This window comes from Myotis myotis, unplaced genomic scaffold (genome assembly GCF_014108235.1).
Source record: "Myotis myotis isolate mMyoMyo1 unplaced genomic scaffold, mMyoMyo1.p scaffold_m19_p_4, whole genome shotgun sequence".
Taxonomy (NCBI): domain Eukaryota; kingdom Metazoa; phylum Chordata; class Mammalia; order Chiroptera; family Vespertilionidae; genus Myotis; species Myotis myotis.
This window is the reverse complement of record NW_023416346.1, coordinates 9,962,731-9,985,280: the sequence shown is the minus strand read 5'-3', so window position 1 is coordinate 9,985,280 and position 22,550 is coordinate 9,962,731. Positions and strand designations below refer to the sequence as shown.

General features: G+C 42.9%; 1 protein-coding gene across 2 annotated transcripts; it reads left to right on the top strand.

The window, feature by feature from the left end:
- Positions 1-19: 19 nt before the first annotated feature.
- ALAS2 (5'-aminolevulinate synthase 2) lies at positions 20-21,907 on the top strand. Of its 2 annotated transcripts, none has more exons than XM_036304976.1 (10): positions 20-150; positions 6,234-6,429; positions 7,073-7,195; positions 11,141-11,363; positions 11,926-12,110; positions 13,911-14,090; positions 17,317-17,481; positions 18,070-18,338; positions 19,701-19,863; positions 21,616-21,907. In XM_036304976.1, exons 1-10 carry the CDS (start codon positions 88-90, stop codon positions 21,777-21,779), a joined length of 1,731 nt encoding a protein of 576 aa, XP_036160869.1. In that variant the 5' UTR covers positions 20-87; the 3' UTR covers positions 21,780-21,907. The 2 variants fall into 2 exon arrangements, with proteins under 2 accessions (XP_036160869.1, XP_036160870.1); XM_036304977.1 differs by lacking the exon at positions 20-150 and adding an exon at positions 4,371-4,394.
- The last annotated feature ends 643 nt before the right edge of the window (positions 21,908-22,550 follow it).

Genomic DNA, 22,550 nt, shown 5'->3' with positions numbered 1-22,550 from the left:
AAGGGCCTAAGATACCTTTGGGGCCAATGCAAAGCCGGGCCAGCAGAAGGCGGGGTGGGTGGAGCTGAGCCAAGGAGGAAGGGATAAATGCCAGGTCCTGATGCACAGCATCCACCCAGTCGTTCGTTCGTCCTCAGTGCAGGGCAACAGGTAAGAGTGACTTTCATCCCGGTGCCCTCTTTCTGATCTGTCTGCCCACCTAAAGGCTGCACATGCTAACTCTCTGCCCTGGCTAGATCTGACTTTGTTTCTTAGAATCTGTCTCTCTGTCATTTCCTCTCCCCTTCCCCCCATGTATTTTCCTGCTTTTCCATATTTTTAACTTCTTTTTGTCTTTCCCTCCTTGTTTCCTCTCCTTTGTTAGCTTTCAAGGTCACTTACTTCAGTTCATCGCTCTCTGACACACTAGCTTTCTCTTATTTTCCCTTCTTTGTCTGAATGCTGTCTGTGTTCTTCTCTCTCTCTCTCTATCTCTCTCTCTCTCTCTCTCTCTCTCTTCCTTCTATTCTGCTCAGTCTCTGTCTTTCTGTCTCTCTCTTCCTCTACTTCTCTCCCAGAAAGATGTCCTGATATTTCTTCCAGCAATTCTCCATTCCTCTCTCACTTTGACTCCTTCTCTCTGCTTAGCTGCAGCATAGATCTCTGAGTCAGAGCCTAGGGGGACAGAAGTAGGAAGAGAAAACAGGACATGTAGAGATTATGGGAATAATGAATTGGAGAAAGATTTGAAGGAATTGAGAGATGGGTAATTAGTAGAAATAAGGGGGAACCGTGAAAGAGGAATGCTGTGTCACTGAAAGAGCCCTGTGCTGAAAGTCAATTGATTTGTTTTCTCACACCAATTCATTGTGAGACCCTCTGAAAATGGAGCTTAGCCTATGATTTCCATGGCTTCTTTTAATTCTGTGGTCTTCTAAATTTTTCTGTCTTTAAGAATTTCTGATTTCTGCTTCCTATTATCTAAAATTCTCCATGATTCTTTCATGATGGAGAGAGGGTGCTAGGAAGGGGAGTAAAACCTGATGCTTCCAACTCCTGTAATTAAGTGTCCACATCTACTCCAGACCTAACCTATTCTTACAAAGCAGGCCACAAAGGGGAAAGAGGGGGCAAGGAATGCTACAATTAGTGGTTTCTGGCTCTCTGCTAGGGTAGAGTTGCGGTTGACCCTTCTGATATCAGGGACTACAGATTGGCTGCTGACATGAGAGATGATTTTAAGGTACAGGGAAAACCTTCTAGTAATGATCTGTCACTATTATGTCTTTGAATAAAAGCATTGTTTTAATAAGACCCTTGGCAAGGATTGCCACACAATGGGTGCATAAGTTATTAAGTGGTGGAATGAATGAATGAATGAATGTTCACCAGTGCCTGAAATTCTACTTCAGTTAGAAATATGCTTCTTTGGTAAAGGCATTGGTTACATTTCAAATTCAACTATTCCAGAAAGGAGCCTGTTAGTACAGTAGAGGGGATTGGCCTCTGGAGTTGAGCTCTCAGTCAAGAATACATGTAGTAATAGTTAAATCACAGATCCACAGTGGTTAAGTTAGTAGGATCTGTAACCAGATTCCCCAGGTTTAAATCTTGGTTCTCCTACTTAACTAACTCTGTGACCCGGACAGGTTACTTAATTCTTTTGAGCCTCAGTTCCATCATCTTTGAAATAAAGTTGTCATTAGTGTCTACCTTGCAGAGTTACAAGGATCAAATAAGTTAATTCATGTGAAGTATTTCCAGCAGTTAGTACTGTATGAGTGTTTGCCTATTAGAATCTGATGGATTCTATGAAATTATCTAGTCCACTGTCTGTGGAGAAACTGAGGCCCAGGGAGAGAAAGTGCAGGACCCAAATTCACATAATAAATTATAATAGAATAAGGGCAAGAATGAGGGTTGGGACAAGAATCAATTTTTGAGACCTGGTCCGATATATTCATGATGTAACTTCCCTTGGCTGTACCTTCACTTTCCTTACATAGAAAATGTAGAAAGCAAAAATAATAGCTAACACTTTTTCAGTGTTTACTATGGAATAGACACTCTTCTATATACTTTATATAGATTATCCTACTGAATCTTCACAACATCCCTGTGAAGTAGACAGTCCTTGTTATTATCTACATTTTACAGATATAAGACACAGAGCAGAGATATAATTTTTTTAAGGTCCCAGAGCTAGTGAGAGGTAAAGCCAGGATGCAAACCCAAATAGTCTGGCTCCAGGCGCTGTGCTTTTAATACCCCAAATCGCTAAAAGACTTCTTTTATTCAATTTTACTCACTCCAGTTTCATGATGGGTAATGGGGTGGATTGTAAACAGAATCCAAGGCAAATAGACTGCATACTTTTGGGTCATAAAGATGGACAGAGTGAGGTGGGACAAATTCCAAGAAAGGAGTAAGAGAACAGAGTAATTGGAACTGAAACGTAAAAGAACTTGATAGTTCAACAAATTCCAAGAAGTAGTCTATATTTTTCTAGGTCCCTGAGAACAGCATAGCCAAAACCCCTTAGAGATGATGAGTGTATTGCACTTTTTCCATTTTTATACAAGGGAATGGGAGTAGGCTTTAATTCACCATCATCCCAAAGCAGGACTTGACTTTGCTTCCGATCTTCGAGGCTCTCCTTACTATTACATGTCCCACTGTTGTCATTACTTTCAGTGTTGATATTGGAGAAAAGCATTTCTAAGAGCCTGGAACCTAGCTATTTGTTTTGCATTCCTCTCCCTGGGTGATCCACCCCTCCTCACCACCAATAGCCAGAGTCAGCCCCAAGCCAGATGCTCAGGCGTGATTCTAGAAAGGAGCTCCTCTTCTCTCCCACACCCTGGTCTCATCTGGGGAGCGGTCATACCTCAGTGGCGATAAACTCTTAGAGCTTTATCTGTGGTCTGCAGGCTCAGCCTCAAGTACTTTAGCCTTTGCAGGCAGGAAGGGAAAGAAAAACTCATATCTCCAGATACAACGTAGGCATTGGGCCCAATTCATTACCTTCCACATGAGGTAGGCATAAATACTTGACATTTGACAGCTGATGAAAGCTGAGATCAAGAGGGGAAGTGACTTTTCAAGAATGTCCAATAGGGAGTTGGAGAGCTAGAATTGCAATAAGAAAAGCTACCATTTATTGAAAACTATGTGCTAGGCACTGTCTTAAAAGCTTAACATGATGAGTTTCATTTAGTCCTTTAAACACCCCTTGACTTTTTCCAATTTCAAGGCCTACACACCCTGCCCCACCTACTAATCTCTGCTCCTATGACAGCCTGTGAGAGTTAGACGATGCTCTAGGGTGAAACAAGGGGAAGAGATTGCTTTGTGAGTTAGGGAGCACATGCTTGCTTTGTGAGGCCTGGAAGGGAAGGTGTTGCTCGGTAAGAGGTGAAGGAGGTTGCCATATGAGAACAGGGCCATGAGCTCTTTCTGTTCACTTGTCCCTTACAACGTAAGACCCTATATCTAATAGCATAGAGGTGCTATTAGATTCTACCCAGTAGTTTTCCTGGTGATGCCAAGGCCTTAGTCTTCCCACATTCTTTTATATCTTTCTTATAGTCTTGTCCCATATCTTATCTCTTGATCCTCTGATGCTGGATATCCAGTTTGCCCTTTTTCTTTTCATCTGTTCCTCCCTCTTGCTCTCCCTAGCTGTCTTTCTCTCAGCCCTTCCTCATATCAACCCCCAGCCCACCTTAACCACCTCTCTGTCTCTATTGTTTTATCTTGTCTCTACTCCCTTCTGTCACTCTGTCTCTGTCTCATCTCCCTCAACAGGGCCTCTTCCCTGAACTCTTTTTTTTTTATTTTTTTATTGATTAAGGTATTACAAATGTGTCTTTATCCCCCTCATTGTCCCCTCATCCCCCCCATCTTGTCCTCATCCTCACCCCCTGTTGTCTGCTTCCATCGCTTATGCTTATATGCGTGCATACAAGTCCTTTGGTTGATCTCTTCCCCTTACCCCCACCCTCCCCTACCTTCCCTCTGAGGTTTGAGCATCTGATCGATGTTTCTCTGTCTCTAGATCTGTTTTTGTTCTTAGTTGTTCTCTTCCATCCTCACAATCTCTGACAGCTTTTCTCCTTTATTTTTGTGCATGACTGACTCTCTGCCCCTGCTAAATTCTCTCCATTCCTACTCTCAGGTTTCTGAGTCTTTGTATATTCCTCTATGCTCATTGATCTGTCCACATTTCTCTCTCTCTCTCTCTCTCTCTCTCTCTCTCTCTCTCTCTCTCTCATTGTTAACCCCGACCTCAGGATATTTTTCCATTGATTTTTAGAGAGAGTGGAAGGGAAAGGGAGAGACAGAGAAAAACGAGACACATCGATTGGTTGCCTTCTGCACACACCCCAACCAGTGCCGGGGAACCTGCAACCAAGGTACATGCCCTTGACTGGAATTGAACCCTGGACCCTTCAGTCCGTGGGCCTATGCTCTATCCACTTAGCCAAACTGGCTAGGGTTGTCCTCATTTCTCTTTTGTGTCCTTCTGTCTCTGCCTCTACCTCTGCTTTCTCATTCACTAATATCTCTCTCCTGCTCCTCCCCCTTCTTCTTCTTCTTCTTATTCTTCTTCTTCTTATTCTTCTTCTTCTTCTTGTTCTTATCTCTCTCTCTCTCTCTCTCTCTCTCTCTCTCTCTCTCTCTCTCTCTTTCCTCTTGTTCTCTGAGCTCAGTCTCTTTCCCTATTCTTCTGTATTTCCCATCATCCTCTTGTTCTCTGTTTTTCTGGAGCAGTCCTCTTCTCCTTGTTCTTATCTCTACCCTCCCTTTTCCGTCTGGCTTTTATCTTTTTCTCTCTTTCACAATTTCTGTACTCTTCACTCCACTACCATGACTATACATTTGTTGTCTCTCACTTTCCTTCTTTTACCTTTCCTAATTTTTCTATTCTCCTGACTCTTCCCCTACTCTCCTCTTTTCTCCATTTGAGTCTCTGTTCACTCATTAGTTTACTCCCAAATTCAACAAATATTTATTGAACGCCTACTATATGTACGTGGTGTGTTTTTTATGATCTTCTCTCTGTCCTCTTTCTCTCCTCTGTCTTAGCCTCCATCTCTTTCATTCACCCATAGACTTGTTCCCCAGGCCCCTTGAGTCTTGCTTTCACCTCCTTCTCGATCTGTGCTTTTCCAAAATACAGAAGCAAGTCCAAGAACAGCAAAATACCATTCTTGGGAAACATGATTTGTAGGGCCTAGGGCAGTGATGGTGAACCTATGACACACGTGTCAGAGGTGACACACGAACTCATTTTTTGGTTGATTTTTCTTTGTTAAATGGCATTTAAATATATAAAATAAATACCAAAAATATAAATCTTTGTTTTACTATGGTTGCAAATATCAAAAAATTTCTATATGTGACACAGCACCAGAGTTAAGTTAGGGTTTTTCAAAATGCTGACACGCCGAGCTCAAAAGGTTCACCATTACTGGCCTACGGCCTGCCATTTTGTCCTATTCCCTGAATATACTTAATCTGGTACCTGTGGCCTCACACTCCTTCTCCCTCTCTGCCTGGGCCTGCTCAGGAAAATCTCTGGGATGAGGCTCAGAAGCCATGATCAATGGTATCTTTGTGTATTTTCAAGCTGAATCTCCACTGGGCTGAGGCCTTTTTTTTTTTTTTTTTTTTTTTTTTTTTTTAATTCTTGGCCTTTAGCAGTGATTCACAGAGTTAGTGGATTGTCAACTCCCATCCTGGCCACAAACAGTCACACTTCAATGACAGGCTTTCTGACCTCCAGTTGGAACTATTTCCTTCACCTCTTTGCTTAACAGCTAGTTTCCTATTTCTTCCTCTTTGATGCCTTATTCATACATTTATTTATTTTTTTTTAAATATATTTTACTGATTTTTTACAGAGAGGAAGGGAGAGAGACAGAGAGTTAGAAACATCGATGAGAGAGAAACATCGATCAGCTGCCTCCTGCACATCTTCCACTGGGGATATGCCCGCAACCCAGGTACATGCCCTTGACCGGAATCGAACCTGGGACCTTTCAGTCGGCAGGCCGACGCTCTATCCACTGAGCCAAACCGGTTTCGGCCTTATTCATACATTTAAACATTGGGGAAGTTCTTACCCTGAAAGGACAATAAGGGCAAGCATTGGGTAGGAAGCTAAAGACAAAGAATCAAATCCAGGAAAGACCCTTGGCTTTTGGAGAGGCCTTCATGATGAGATCTCATCTCTTCCACATCTTCTGCAGGACTTCGGGCTCAAGATGGTGGCAGCAGTCATGTTGCTACAACGCTGTCCTGTGTTTGCCCGGGGTCCCTCAGGCCCCCTGGGCAAGCTGATTAAGACTCACCAGTTTCTTTTTGGTAATGGATGCTGTCCCATCCTGACCACCCAAGGACCAACCTGTTCTCAAATCCACCTTAAGGCAACCAAGGCTGGAGGAGGTAAGAAGAAGCTACTGGAAAATGGGGAGAATGTCTGGGTTCTAGACACAAGGTCCCAAGTCATACCATTCATCATTGCCTACTGATTGGTAGGGTTTATGTGAAAAGAGTTAAGAAAGAATGAGCTGGCCTAAAAGGAGCTGGGATCTGACTTCTGCCAACATCTCCCCTCATACTCTACATACTCCAGTCACTCTGAATTACTTAAAATTGCCTAGATCAACTCTATTATCTGAAGCTTCTGTGCCTTCATGCCTATCAAATGATCCTCTTCCACACCCTTTACCAGAGTGTATCATATTTCTCATGAGACACTTAACTTGGGCATCATCTCGTCTGTCAAGCCTGCCTAGATTTCCAGCCTGTCCAATTCCAATTCTGTGTCACGTGTCCTCCCTATTCTAGACTTTCTAGGCTTTCCGTTCCCTCCCAGCACTGTTTATAATGTGTCTTCAGTGGGTGCCATTCCTGCCAGTTTAAGAGCTCTCATCACAGGGATTTAGCATAGGGACCAGACTCATCCATCTCTGTGTCTCTACCATAGCCCGATGGCACGTTGGGTTATAGTAGGTTTCAGCAATAATTGTTAAATTGAATTTATGGTTAAAAATGCACTGCCACTTACTCTCTTATCTTTGCATAGATTCTCCATCTTGGGCCAAGAGCCACTGTCCCTTCATGCTGTCAGAACTCCAGGATGGGAAGAGCAAGATTGTGCAGAAGGCGGCCCCAGAAGTCCAGGAGGATGTGAAGACTTTCAAGACAGGTTGGAGTCAAGTTCCATCTCATCAACCTCTACTCCTAACACTTGAACTCACTTCACCACAGTCCTGAGCTAGGCTACTCCAAGGGCAGCCACTATACATCCCATTATGGAGAGTCCAGTCTTTCTAGGGGAACCATGGTAGGCAATAGCTTAGACTGTGCACTGAAATGCACCCTCCCCAATACACACAAATGCACAGGTTCCTATAAATTTTAGCCATTAGTTTAAAATACCATTCTTGGGGAACATGGTCTATAGGGCCTAGGGCTGCTATTTTGTCCTATTCCCTGAATATACTTAATCTGGTACCTGTGGCCTCAAACTCCTTCCCCCTTTAGAGTTCTGCCTCTTCTCTTCCAAGTAGCTAAATGAATCCCAAGAGGCTGGGCTCCCACATTTAATTAATGCCACACTGACAATCTGTATTTGCATGAAAGAATAAGTGTTGGAAACAGGTACATACTATCCAAGTTTATGGAGCCCCAGATCAACTCAAATGGTTCAGATCGCTCAAGATAATCACACTTGAGAGATGGTTGTATTGTTGACATCTTTCATAGGCCCTTTTGCGAGATCATTAAGGATAAAAATTTCAAAATCAAATCTTAATGACATTCAGAAAAGAACAGTACGATACACTGTGCTTCATCTACCTCCCACATGGAAAACCCAGGGTGGCTTGCCCCAGTTACCTCACCTAAGGGAAAGTTCTAGTGGAGAGAAATGTGATTCACATTGTGGAAGGTTTCCTGACACAGGAGGCTCCACTTGGGGAGATAAATAGGTGCTCACTTTGTAGAACATTTTTTTCTTTCTGCAGAGGGCTTCCTTACTTCATAAACTTGAATTAATATACTTTGCTTGGAGTTAAAAATGACTACACATGCTTTCTTTGCCTCCCTTCCCCCGCATAGCCTATGTATTCCACACCCCCTTTCAGACCTACCCAGCTCCCTGGCTTCAACCAGCCTGAGGAATCTATTCTCTAGTCCCCAGAAACCAGAGCAAATTTCAGGGAAAGTCACATACCTGCTACACAACAACATGGCTAGTGAATTTGCTGAGGTGGAAATAAAGGAGGTAGAAATATGGAAGGAGTGCTGAAAGGGCTTCTAACACAGTAGGGGAAATGGCAAGGAAGCACTTTGAAATCAAAGGGAGTGTGAGTTTAAATTTTAATGCTGGCACTTGCTGGATCTGGATCAGTGGGATTTTAATACCTGTTTCAGTGGACATATTTCTAGCTTGTTATGAGGCCTCATTAAATGTTTATTCCTGAGTTAGTCCAGAGAAATCCTGGGTGTGGCTAGTAGCGGCTTCTTCCCGTGAGGAAGCACATGGTACCGTCCCAAGATGGAGGACCCAAGGCAAGAAAAAAAAAAAAAAGAAAAAAAAATGTTTATTCCTATCATTTATTCTCCATGCTTCCCTCAGAAACACCCACCCTTCATAGAGCCTTTTCCCTCTTTTGTATTTGTTTATATTCATTTTCATAATGGAATTTGTTTTACTATCCTAATATAATAGGAATATGATTCACTGTAAAATATTTTCCAACAGATACAGTAAAGTATAAAGAGCAAAATTGAAACCAGCGCTCCACAATCCACCATTATTTTTTGTTGTTTTCTTCCAGATATTCTATGACTAAACACACACACAGACACACACACACACACACACACGCCTCCTACATTCTCCTCCACATATGTTTTTATTAGGAATGTGATCTTATTCTACCCAGAGTTTGTTATTTTGCTTTGTTCACTTACCCATATGTCATGGGCATCATTCCATGTCTCTAAACATAGAGCTGCATAATAATTATTGAGTCAAGGCAGCCAGTATCCCAAGAGGCAGCCAGTATGCCAGAGGCAGCCAGTATCATGAGAGACAGCCAGTGTCGCGAGAGGCAGCCAGTATATGAGAGGCAGCCAATATGCGAGAGGCAACCAGCATGCAAGAGGCAGTCAGTATCGCGAGAGGCAGTATCAGGGGCAGGACAGTCTCAGACAAGCATCTATGTGGCTATTTCCATGATAGGTAATAATAATAATGAGGGGGAAGCACACACACAAAAAAGGTCAAAGTATGTTCTGTAGCATGAATGCAAAATCATTCCGTTAATCAAGCACCTATATTTCAGGTTATTGTTTCCACTTTATTGTGCGTATACTTTCAATTTATATTGTATGTTGATGTTCCATTCATATAAATGTACCCAAATATAATTTGTAGATTATCTTAGACTTAGTATGAATATACTTGAGATAATTTATCTACTCCTCTATTGGGTTGCTTCCATTTTTTCCTATAACCAACAGTGGTACAACAAACATCATTGAATGTATTTCTTCATACACATAGGTAAGTGTTTCTCTAGAATAGAAACTAAGAGGTAGAAATTCTTGGGGTGTAAGGGTGTGTACATTTTCAGCATTAATAAATATTGCCTATTAGCCCTCCAAAGTGATGCACCAGTGATCACAGAAAGTATCCACATTCTCACAACCTCTCTAGCACTTGATATTATCAAACTTATAAATCTTTATCAATTTGATAGTGAAAACATGTTTGTGCAGTTTGTTTTTCCCTGATGAAGCATCTTTTTCTACATTTATTGAATTCTCTGTCTATAGTCTTTGCCTACTTTTCTACTAGGCTGAACGTTGCTCATAGTAATGTTTCAATGTATAGAAACAAATTCTGGATATCAATCATTTTTGTCAAATGTGCTACAGAGTTTCTGTAGGTATGTCAGTCTGTGCATTTAAAAAATTTTATAATTTTTTATTGATTTCAGAGAGGGAGGGAGAGGAAGAGAGAGATAGAAACATCAATGATGAGAGAAAATCATCGATTGGCTGCCTCCTGCACACCCCCCACTGGGGATCAAGCCCACAACCTGGGCATGTGCCCTGACCTGGAATCAAACCTTGATGTCCTGGTTCATAGGTAGATGCTCAACCACTGAGCCATGGGCACATCTTAAAAACTTTTGATACATATTTTCAAACATCCTTGCAGTAAAAATGTTATCAGTGTTACACACCCCTACCTCATAAGTTACCATTGGCAACAATCATGATTTCTGTCTCATGTATAGAGCTCTAGAGTTTAACAAGCCCTTTGGCATATGTTATTTCAATTTATTCTGAAAATAGGATTGCCCCATTGTGTATTAGCTGTGGTCAGTTACTGGTAGGCCACTTACTTGCTGTATGACCTTGATCAAGTTACCTAACCTCTCTATGCCTTGGTTTCCTCATTTGTAAAATGAAGATACTACTAGAACTTTCCACATGGGGTTGTTGTGAGAAATAAATAAAATAATAGCTATAAAGTTCATAAGGCAGAGCATTACAAATAATAGGCAGTCATTAAATATTGGCAATAATAATATAATCAAATAGTTATTATTATTATTACCACTAATACTATTACTTTTACTCATAATATTAATATGTGCCAGGTATTATTTTAGGTGTATTACATTTTGTGTGTAATCAGATGATCCCAATTCTTCAAGAAGGTATTATTAGCCTCATTCTACACATGAAGAAATTGAAACTAAGGGAGAGAATTCATGACTTTCTCAAGGTCACATAAGTAGAAAGTGGCAAGGTAATTACTTAAAACTAGATCTGTCAATACTCTTTCCACTGACACTGGAAGTAGTAATTCTAATGAGGCTTCTACACTAACCACAAGGGTAGAAAGCCTGAGTGAATGTATGAATAAATTACTGAGTGAATGAGTAAGCAAAAGAATGGTTGAATTAAGTAGTGGAGAGTTAATGTGGCCCAGTAAGTTAATGACTGATCAAATAAATAAATAAATGGAAAGAAAACTAGAGAAGGCAAAATCAACTGTATAAATAAAATGCAGGCTTGCCAGAAAGTGATTTTAAATGAATTCTTTTCATCCCCATCTCTACTCCTGCAGGAAACCATGTCTTTGGTTATGACCAGTTTTTCAGGGACAAGATCATGGAGAAGAAACGGGACCACACCTACCGTGTGTTCAAGACTGTGAACCGCTGGGCTGATGCATACCCCTTTGCCCAACACTTCTCTGAAGCATCTGTGCCCTCAAAGGATGTGTCTGTCTGGTGCAGTAATGACTACCTGGGCATGAGCCGTCACCCTCGGGTCTTGCAAGCTACACAGTGAGTAGTAGGGTCTGGGCCATGAGCTGTGGGGACACCCCAGAGAAGAGCCAAAGCCACAGGTGGAAGGAAAAGGCAGAGCTGGCAGTAGAAACCTGGGTTCCACCCACCACCTCTGTCGTACAAGGACCTCCAGCATATTTAATCCTCAGATAGGAACTAAATCAATCAACAAACCATGTTTTCTAAACTCTTGAGTGTACAGTGCTATTGAGGAGAGGATGGAAGAACAAGCAAGCCCACTCTCCATGAGTTCTCATTCTGGCTGCAGAATGAGTATTGACAGAGATGGTGTATGACCTCCTCTAGAAAGTCTTTCAAGCTGCTCAGATAAACCTAGATTCTCCCTTAATCCCTGAGTGCCTTCAGCCTGAGAAGGAGGTTCCAAGTCTTTCCACCATCCCCATCCTGGCCTCTACTTAGTCACTTAGGACACAGCTCACACAGGATCACTCATCATTGACCCCCATCAATGGGTAGAACACATGAGAAACCTACCCAGTTCCTCAGTGTCTGTCAAGGGTTTCTTCTCCTTGTCTCCCCTATGTTTCTTCCTGACTAGGGAGACCCTGCAGCGTCATGGAGTTGGAGCTGGTGGCACCCGCAACATCTCCGGTACCAGTAAGTTTCATGTGGAGCTAGAGCAGGAGCTGGCTGAGCTGCACCAGAAGGACTCAGCCCTGCTCTTCTCTTCCTGCTTTGTGGCCAATGACTCTACTCTCTTCACCTTGGCCAAGATCCTGCCAGGTAAGCCTATGGCCTAAGCTTTATACAGCATACAGTCTAACTGTCTTCATTACTCCTTCCCTCTATTCTGAGTTCACTTGCTCGCATTGCCCTTCTTTCTTACCCACCTTGCATATCCTCAACGCTGGATGACTACAGTCCTCTCCTTTCTCCTCTTCCACACATACGCTGAAGACCACTACTAAGAAACCCTGCCCAACTTCACAGAAGAGTAACACAATAAATTTGTCACCCCCTAACTCAACTAGGCTCTTAATAGCCATAAACAATACTTTTATGCCCTCATATCCAATTTTTTAAACTTTCTTCCCTCATCTAAAACCTGTGACTACCTCCTCCTTCACTCTTAGCAAATTACCTCACATTTTACATCACACACACACACACACACACACACACACACGCACACACACATGTGCAAATCACCAGACAGGGACTCTTTTAACTTACAGCCACCAAACCTAAAATTTTTTCTAATTATTCATTGATTCTTCTTTCATTCTTTCCTTTTACAATTTGAAAGTGCATCTCTTCTTCTGCCTAAAGCCAATCCCTTCCCTTGTACACTGGATCCGATGTGGATCCCACCTTCCACTCTCTAGTCAATAACATCCCATCTTCCCTCTTTCCCACTCTACCCAATAACATCCTGAACTCATCTGGCTGTCATCCTTCCATCACAGCCCCAACCCTGGAAAAATATAATTCTCCACCTTCTCTCTCAATTCTGGGCTTATATAATTGCTCAGGCAGGAACCACTAAAAATTTATGGTTCCCAACTTCTATCAGCTTGTCTATGCTCTCTGGCAATCCTGTTTTCATGGTCAGTTCTCCAAGTCTCCAGGGTAGCTTTGCCAATTCCCATTCTCCTCAGCCCTCCTAGACCTACACCTCACTCTCACCCACATGAGCATCCTAACATGTCCTTTCCTCATTCCTTCTCTCCTATCATAATGGAAAAGGTGCCCTTTTTCTTGTTGACAAATCTTGCTGCTGGTGCTCTGTGTCCCATTCCCCTCTACTTCCTCCGGAACTTTGATCTATAAGTTTACTCTCCCCTGTATCTTCAGCCTCTCCCTTTCTTTAATCATATTGCAGTCTTTTGCATCTTACAGAAAACATTTTCCCTCATTATGCTCGAGCTATTGCCCTATCTCTCTCCTTATAACTGGCAAACTGCATGAGAGAAGTCTTCATACTTGCTAGCTACTTCCTCACTTCCTGCTGATTCTTTGGCACACTATAAATATCACCACTGCTTCTCTGAAACTTATTCTGAAGTCACACATAACCCCAACTAAATCCAATATCCTTGGAAATTTTTCCAGTGAACCCCCTCCTCAACCATTACAATTCAACTTCTTTCCATTTCCACTGCAACCATCCTAGCCTAGACCAATATAATTTCTTTTTTAAAAATATATTTTTATTTATTTTAGAAAGGAAGAGAGAGGAAGAGAGAGATAGAAACATCAATGATGAGAGAGAATCATTGATTGGCTGCCTCTTGCACATTGGACTGAGCCTGCAACCCAGGCATGTGCCCTTGACCGGAATTGAACCTGAGACCCTTGGGTTCACAGGCCAATGCTCTATCCACTGAGCCAAACCGGTTAGGGCATGGTTCCTGCTCTTAAGTAACTTCCAGTCTACTTGTCCTTCATGGCAGGTTCACCAGAAAGTCATACAGGTCTTCAACGGGAGGAAAGGGTTGGCCCTTTGTCCCTGCCAGATTGGTCCTGAGGATAAAGTAGGAATACTGGGATAGAAATTTAAGAATTATGCATCTGGTTCCTCAGGGTGCGAGATTTACTCAGATGCAGGCAATCATGCTTCAATGATCCAAGGTATCCGCAACAGTGGAGCAGCCAAGTTTGTCTTCAGGCACAATGACCCTGACCACCTGGAGAAACTTCTAAAGAAGTCCAACTCTGAGACACCCAAAATTGTGGCCTTTGAGACTGTTCACTCCATGGATGGTATGTATATGTGTGTATGTTTACTAACATTGGTCTCACAAAAACCATGATAATAATAACAGCTAACATTTACAGAGTGCTTATTACATGCCAAGCAAAATTATTAGCATTTTATGTATATTAATGTACTGAATCTTCACAATTTTATGGGGTAAGTGCCATTATTCTTTCTATTCATTTACATGAGGAAAGCAAGACACAAACTAGTGAAGTAACTTGCCTAAGATCACACAACCAGTAGATGCCAAAAGATTGAGGCAGCTATTATAGTGATCTTACGGATTAAGAAATTAAAGTTCATAGGCAGCTTCCAATTTATCTTGATTCTAAAATGATTCTAATTCTTTCATACAAGTGCTCCCTCCATGATAAATTATGTATAAATCAATGACATCAGTGTCTGGTTTGTGCAATGGAAAATTTTACAAATTATTGCCTGAAGATTGTTTTCAAGGTTCAGTATGAAGCATTGGAGTCAAAATAGGTTTTGAAATCAGACAGATCTGAGTTCAAATTCCAGGAACTTACTTGCTCTATGACCTTGGGTAACTCTAACTCTTTGAGCCTAAGTTTCCCCCAAGGTAAAATATCTAGTTGTAAGAATTAGAGATAATAAAAGTTATCCCATTTATTATGATCTAAGTAGAAAAAATTACCTTTTCCCTCCTGCCTCTTCCCCCCCCCCCCCCACAACTGAAACAATGCTCAAATCATTTTATTGCTGCTCCCTTTGAGCAGAACTCATGTATTTTAGACCTCGCCTTCTGGATTTATTGAAGGGAAGAGGTCCTCACTTCATTTCAATTTGTCACTTTTCCAACTAAAACAAAGGAGAGTTTCTGATATAGCGAACGTACATGCCATCAGCATCATGTAATGGTAATGCACAGGCTGTGAAACCAGACTATCCATTTTGAAAACTCAGCATGACAAGTTACTTAACTTGAGCAGGTTTCTTAATTGCTGTGTCTCAGTTGCATTATTTGAAAAATAGAGGTGATAATAATAGAGTAGCTGTGAGAATTAAATGGGTTGACATATGTACAGAACTTATTGTGCACACTGCCACATTTCTATAACTAGCAATAAAGTAAACCATCCTATGATTATATTCCTACTACTGCGACTAATCTAATTCATGATTTCTCTGGTGGAAACCATGTTAGGACCATCCTACTTCCTTATATTTGCAAGTGAATGGTTCCTTTTTAAAAAATTTTTAAAATCCTTACTCCAGGGCATTTTTTTCCCATTGACTTTTAGAGAGAGTAGGAGGGAGAGAGGAGAAGGAGAAGAGAGAGAGAGAGAGAGAGAGAAACTGACATGAGAGAGAAATATCAATTGATTGCCCTCTAGCAGGAGCCCCGACCAGGGACGGGGATAAATCTGCAACCAAGGAACATGCCCTTGACTGGGAATTGAACCCGGGACCTTTTGGTCTGTGGGCTGACGCTCTGACCACTGAGCAAAACTGACCAGGGCTGTTTCCTTATTTTTTGATGGAAACTCTGCCTAAACTGTAGATCGTAGGGCAGAATTTCTCTCATTGAAAAGATGCTTGAGCCATCACACTGCCCCATTTGTCTTGGGCTCCATCTCCTGTGGTTGTTTCCACCAGTTGCTCACATTCTTTAATTCTGGCCTGGAGTCCCTGTTTCCCTGTGAACAAGTTTCTTCTGTATTCCGATTCTCCACACCTCAGTAGTTTCCAGAGATGGTGAAGGTGTGGATACTTGTATATACAGAGTCTGCATATGGGATTCACAGCCCCTGGAAAACCTTATAAAAACTATAAGCATATATGCTGAAACTGGTTTGGCTCAGTGGATAGAGCGTCGGCCTGCGGACTGAAAGGTCCCGGGTTCGATTCCAGTCAAGGGCGTGTGCCTTGGTTGCAGGCACATCCCCAGTAGGAGATGTGCAGGAGGCAGCTGATCCATGTTTCTCTCTCATCGATGTTTCTAACTATCTCTCTCCCTTCCTCTCTGCAAAAAATCAATAAAATATATTTTTAAAAAACTATAAGATATAAGATGTCTAGAATAACATAGAAAAAAAGGTAATCTGTATGGAAATGAAGAGAAACCTACAGATCACTTCTAATTCACCTTCAATTCAATAGATTGAGACTAAGCCTGTGTGGGGGGAGGTGCCCTCATATAACATTGACAGAGATGAGAAATACACTCTCGTGGATATACAGAGAATACAAAGAGACAGAGGCAACACACACACACACACACGTACAGGGAAAGAAAGTCCAAAGCAGAGAGATAGAGAGGTAGACAGAAAGGGATACAATGAGAAAGTGAAGGAGGGAGGGAGACAGGGAGGAAAGAATGGGAGGGGAGAGAGAAAAATAGGGCAGAGCCATAAAAATAGAGATATAAAAACAAAGATGGAAATGCCACAAAAAGAGAGATAGTGACAGAAAGCCAGACAGATAGAAAGAGGGAGGACCAGTGAAGGATAAATATATTGCCAGAGCTGCCAACAGCACGTGGCTGAGGGGATAAGTGTTATCTGAAATCAGAATGGCATTAATCTGGAGCAAAAGGTGATTTTTTTCAATTTATTTAAACAAAGGTATCACACAAGCTAGTGCCAATCCTAAATGGAAATACACAGATTTGGGGGGCGGGGGAGGAAGGAAGCATAGAGAGGCTGGAAAATGACATAAATAAGAGAACATATATTGGCAAAATGAAGTAAAAATAGGAAATAGGGGCAAGCCTTGATCATAGCCTGGAGAACACACACACACACACACACACACACACACACAAGGAGGAGGAGGAGGAAATGCTCAGCTGGCATGGCTCAGTGGTTGAGCATCGACCTATGAACCAGGAAGTCACGGTTTGATTCCCATGCCCGGGTTTCCGGCTCGATCCCTAGTGTGGGGTGTGCAAGAGGCAGCTGATCAATGATTCTCTCTCATCATTGAATCATTGATGTTTATCTCTTGCTCTCCCTTCCTCTCTGAAATCAATAAAAATATATTTTTAAAAGAGGGGGAGGGGAGGGAGAAGGGGAGGGAGAGGGAGAGGGAGAGGGAGAGGGAGAAAGAACACACACGTGCTTGGGCGGGTGTGAGGTGAAGGCAGTTATTACATACTAAGAGGTTTGAAGTGGTCCTAAGGTAGTTGTGGGGCCCAATTCCACCCTGGAGATGGAGTTGGGGAAGGGTTATGATCTCCTACCTCTATTCCTTGGCTTTGCTCAGGTGCCATCTGTCCCCTCGAGGAGTTGTGTGATGTGGCCCACCAGTATGGAGCTCTGACCTTTGTGGATGAGGTTCATGCTGTAGGACTGTATGGTTCCCGGGGCGCTGGGATTGGGGAGCGTGATGGAATCATGCACAAGATTGACATCATTTCTGGAACTCTTGGTGAGTGAGTGCCTTGGACTTCTCCGACATATAACCCAGAAAGGAAGCCCTTGTAAGATCCTTTTCTCCACCACCCCCTCCCCCAAAGCTACAGAAGCTATTTGTGTAGAATTCACAGACCCAGCTGTGGAACTCCTGGATTCCCTCCTTCCACTCCCTCCTCACTACAGGGTTGCTAATAAAATCTGGGTTTTGGGGTTTTTTTGGAAGACCCCTGAGCTGGGCCAAATAGCCAGGTTCCTCTCAGTAAGTGGAGAGTTGTAGTTCTAATCTCCTTTCCCATCCCAGCTCCAAGCTTCATCTGAGCTCCACCTTTGGGCCTAAACAGCTCAAGATCCCCACCCACCTCCTGCCTATCTAGCCACTGCATATGGCAGGCCTTGAAAGTCATATCTCAAAGCAGCAGAATTATCAGCTCTTGCTGATAATAATTCTCCTGTCATGGACAGGAAAAATGAGCAGAGGTCTGGGAAGGGAGTCTGGAGCTCCAGCTTCTGCTGCACCTCCTTGTGTTACCTGGGGTTTGATCCTATTCTTTTGAGGAATGAAAATGGGGTCTGTGCATATCTTCCTCCTCCCTGTCTCCAGGCAAGGCCTTTGGCTGTGTGGGCGGCTACATCGCCGGCACCCGTGACTTGGTGGACATGGTGCGCTCCTATGCTGCCGGCTTCATCTTCACCACTTCACTGCCTCCCATGGTGCTCTCTGGGGCTCTGGAATCTGTGCGGCTCCTCAAGGGAGAGGAGGGCCAAGCACTGAGGCGGGCTCACCAGCGCAATGTCAAGCACATGCGCCAGCTACTAATGGACAGGGGCCTTCCTGTTATCCCCTGTCCCAGCCACATCATTCCCATCCGGGTGAGAGCCCCACGCTTTCCATCACCCTCTCCTCTCTCTTCTGGGAGCCTTCCCACACCCAGCAAACTGACACCTGCTCCTGTCATCAACTCTTTGCTTTCCTGTTAAGCATTTTTGAAAAGTTATCAGCCGTTCTGGATTAGCCAGTCTTCTTTTTTTTTTTGCATTAGCCATCCTTATTAGACTGTTCTGACCCTCACAATATTGAGTATCCATGACCTATATATAATTCAGTGTTTTTCAGACTGTGCATCAAGACAATTCATGGGCCATAACATCACCTTAATAGGTTATGATGAGAATCTTTCTTGAACATCCAGCCTCTTAAAGAGACCGCCTCTTAAGGAGCCTATAAACTATGATAAACTATGCATGATGAAAATGCTTGTATTTTATTAAGGAATGGCCATTGTCTTAACTCACCACATCTATGGTATTGTGACTATAAATATAGTTGCTTACAAAAAAAAAACAATAGCAAAGAACATGTACATCACATATAGTAAGGGTTTCATTTTATGGGAAATTTGTTTCAGTTTTGCATATGACTATAAGCACATGTATGTACATATGTGTATGTGTATAGCATGATCATGAAATATATTTCTTATTGAGAATTGAAGTCAGAAAATACAAAATCAAAAGCCATGGGACTAGCTGCTATTTTGGATCCTCAATTATGTTTGAGTGTTTGCTGCCTTTAAAAATTAACTGTGACTTCTTTATTATTTTTTTATTGTTGACAGAATTATAGATGTCTCCCCCTTCTTCCTCTTTGCCCCCCTCCACCCAGCCCCTGTCCCACCCCAGGCCTTTACTACACTATTATCTGTGTCCATAGACTATACATATATGTATATATGTTCTTCTTTCTTAAATAACATCAATTTGTGTGTCGGTAAGTAGGGGAGCAGGGAGGATACTTTTATGTGACTGTTGAAAGAAATAGTCATTGCTCCTTGGACCAACCCAACATTCCCTTGAAATATTGCTTTTGTAAATAACTGTTGTTGTTGTTTTTTAATTAACCCAGTGGCAGCATCCCAGACGGAGGGTGCTTAAGAGATTTTCCTTCTTATCCAGAACCATCCAAATTAACATACCAGCTAAATAAAACCTATGTGCTTGCTCTGCATACAGCTTCAAGACATGGTTCCTAGCACCACCTCCACCCCACTCCTTAAAATTTGATTGGTGCCTCTGAGTAATTCCTTGATAGAGATATTCTGGAGCTGCCGCTGATTAAGGCCCTTATGAAAAAATATGTTCAGAAATTCAGTGTTGTTCCTTCATCTGGTTCCCTCCACCTGCGATAGTGGGGCGAGGGTGACAGATATTGACAGGCTTTTCTCCTGAGCTCAGGTGGGTGATGCAGCGCTGAATAGCAAGATCTGTGATCTCCTGCTCTCCAAGCATAGCATCTATGTGCAGGCCATCAACTACCCAACTGTCCCCCGGGGTGAGGAGCTGCTGCGCCTGGCACCCTCTCCCCATCACAGCCCTCAGATGATGGAAGACTTTGTGGGTAAGTCCTCAACATGGTTGCACTTTCCCTCCTTTCAGCCCCAGGATCTGAGGAAGTTGAGAGAATGGATGCCATTCATTTAAAAAATATATTTCTGAAACATCTATTGTGTGCCAGACTCTACACTAGGGCCATAAGTGGATAAAAAACAGTCCCTAGACTTGTAGGGCTCCAGTTTGGTTGAGAAGGCCATAGCAGATACAAACAATGACTTCAAGAGGTGAAAGTTCAACAAAGACAGTACATATGGAATGTGTGAGAGCAGAAAGGAGCGGCCTGACCCAACATATGGGATTCAAGATAGGCTTCCTAGTGGGGATAACACCTGAACTGAGTCTTTCAAGGTGAATTGTATTGAACCAAGAGAATAAAGAGGGTATGGAGGGGTATTCCTAGCAGAGGGAAGAACATAAAGAAAGGCAAGGAGGAGAGGGTAAGAAGCAGCCTTGGATATATCAAGAATAAGGAGGTGCCCAGCTGGTGTGGCTCAGTGGTTGAGTGTCGACCTATGAACCAGGTCACAGTTCAATTCCCCATCAGGTTACAGGCTTAATCCTCAGAGGGGGCATGCAGGAGGCAGCCAATCAATGATTATCTCTCATCATGAATGTTTCTATCTCTCCCTCTCCCTTCTTCTCTGAAATCAATAAAAAATATTTTTAAAAAAGAATAAGCAGGCTAAGGCTCCATAGCTCAGGGGTTAGAGCACTGGTCTTGTAAAAAAGAATAAGCAGGGGTTAGAGGAATGCAGGATAGTAGGAATCGTGTGGGGAGGCGAATGTCAAAAAGACAATAAAAAACAAGGACTGGATTGATTTATAGTGCTAACTGAATAGCTTGGTTTTTATCCTGAAATATGGCAGCTTAGTCAATTTACCTAAAGTTTATTGTATTCCTGTAGGGTGCAGTTTTTAGCATGACATTAGAGATATTGAAAGACAATTGAATATACAAGTCTAGAATTCAGGAGGATGGTCTGGGATGGGGATGAAAACTTGAGAATAATCAGCATAAAGATGGTGTTTAAATCCATGAGACTGTATTAGATCACCGAAGGAATGATCATTTAAAAAATTATGGACAGCCTTAGCCAGTTTGGCTCAGTGGATAGAGCATTGGCTTATGGACTGAAGGGTCGTGGGTGAGGTTCTGGTCAAGGGCATGTACCTTGGTTGCAGGCTCAATCCCCAGCCCTGGTTGGGTGGCAACCAGTTGATGTCTCTCTGTCTGTCTCTCCCCCTCCCTTCCACTCTCTAAAGATCAATGGAAAAGGATTAAATTTAGAAAAAAAAGCCATGGACAGAGCCCTGGCACACACCTGATGCATTTCTGAAAGTGAGGTCAGGTTCTCTCTTCTGGGTTCCCACCCTCTCCAGAAACACTCCCCACCCCAGGTTCCCGTGTCACAACAGTGACACTGTGTGGTTACTGTCAGTGTCATTTTTCTCTCCAGGCTAGGAGTTTCCAAGTAAACGGTTTCACTTCTTGGGCCATAGCCTGTCTTGTACCAGGCCAGTACAGCTATAAATTGTGTCAAATTAGGAGCTTGCCAATCTTTTACACATCACAGCACCCATTCACAAATGGCAACATTCATAACACACACTGGAACAAACCAGAATCTACTTCTGGTTCCAAGACATCTTGAAGGGTTGAAGGGAATCTACATTTGGCATAGCTGTACTGTGACACAAGGATTAAGAAAACCTAGTCTAACCAATTCTTTCCCTCCTCTCCTCTTACCATCTTCAGAGAAGCTGCTGGTGGCCTGGACTGAGGTCGGGCTGCCCCTCCAGGATGTGTCTGTAGCTTCCTGCAATTTCTGTCGCCGTCCTGTGCACTTCGAGCTCATGAGTGAGTGGGAACGCTCCTACTTTGGAAACATGGGGCCCCAGTATGTCACCACCTATGCATGAGAAGCCAGCTGCCTCGGATCCCCAGCCACCTGCACTTCACTTAGGGCTGGGCCTCTTCCTGTCCTTTGCTTTGTTGTGTGCCTTCAGCTGACTTGATTTTGAAAACAAATAAAGAGCAAATTGCAGCATTTGTTGCCCTCTGTTGGATAGAGAACAAACGACTGCACTAAACCCGACTCCCTAAGACAAGTGGCAGGGCCATCAGTAAACCACAGGTCACTTGTAGATCCGATCCCATTTTACTGATAGGGAAACTGAAATCCAGAAAGGAGGCTATAAAGTAAGTTGGACAAAAAGCCGAGACACTTGGGTTTATTTGAAAGTAAAGGCCTGGTGCACGAATTCGTGAATGGGTGGGGTCTGGCCAGCCTGCACCCAATTGGAGCTGATGGGGCTGGGCCAGGCTGCAGGGAAGGACCATGGGTGGTCGAACTCCAGGTTGAGGGGACAATTTGCATATTAGCCTTTTATTATATGGGATGGCTCTCACCCAATAGTTTCAACAAAAATCCTGAGATTGACTCTTCACTGGTAGGCCTGGACACCTGAGCCTCAGGTAGCCCCTGAAGCCAGGAGGTAGAGTCAGCTCAAACCAATCTGCCTAGAGGAAAAGAGTAGTTCCCCAAAACTTTGGAGTTACTTTCCAGCAGAAGGAATGGATGTCCTCCTCAATCCATTATCCTTTCCTTCCAAAACCTTATAGAACAGGACTTAGCAGCCCCATTTTACCAGGTAAGAAAGAGGCTTGACCAAAGAAAGCAACCTATTCAA

What these genes read in the sequence shown, in the direction of transcription:
- ALAS2 (XM_036304976.1), top strand. Translation starts at nt 88, where the DNA reads ATGCCAGGTCCTGATGCACAGCATCCACCCAGTCGTTCGTTCGTCCTC. An exon ending in GGCAACCAAGGCTGGAGGAG is followed by an intron (nt 6,430 to 7,072) that starts GTAAGAAGAAGC and finishes ATCTTTGCATAG; the next exon opens with ATTCTCCATCTTGGGCCAAG. An exon ending in CGGGTCTTGCAAGCTACACA is followed by an intron (nt 11,364 to 11,925) that starts GTGAGTAGTAGG and finishes CTTCCTGACTAG; the next exon opens with GGAGACCCTGCAGCGTCATG.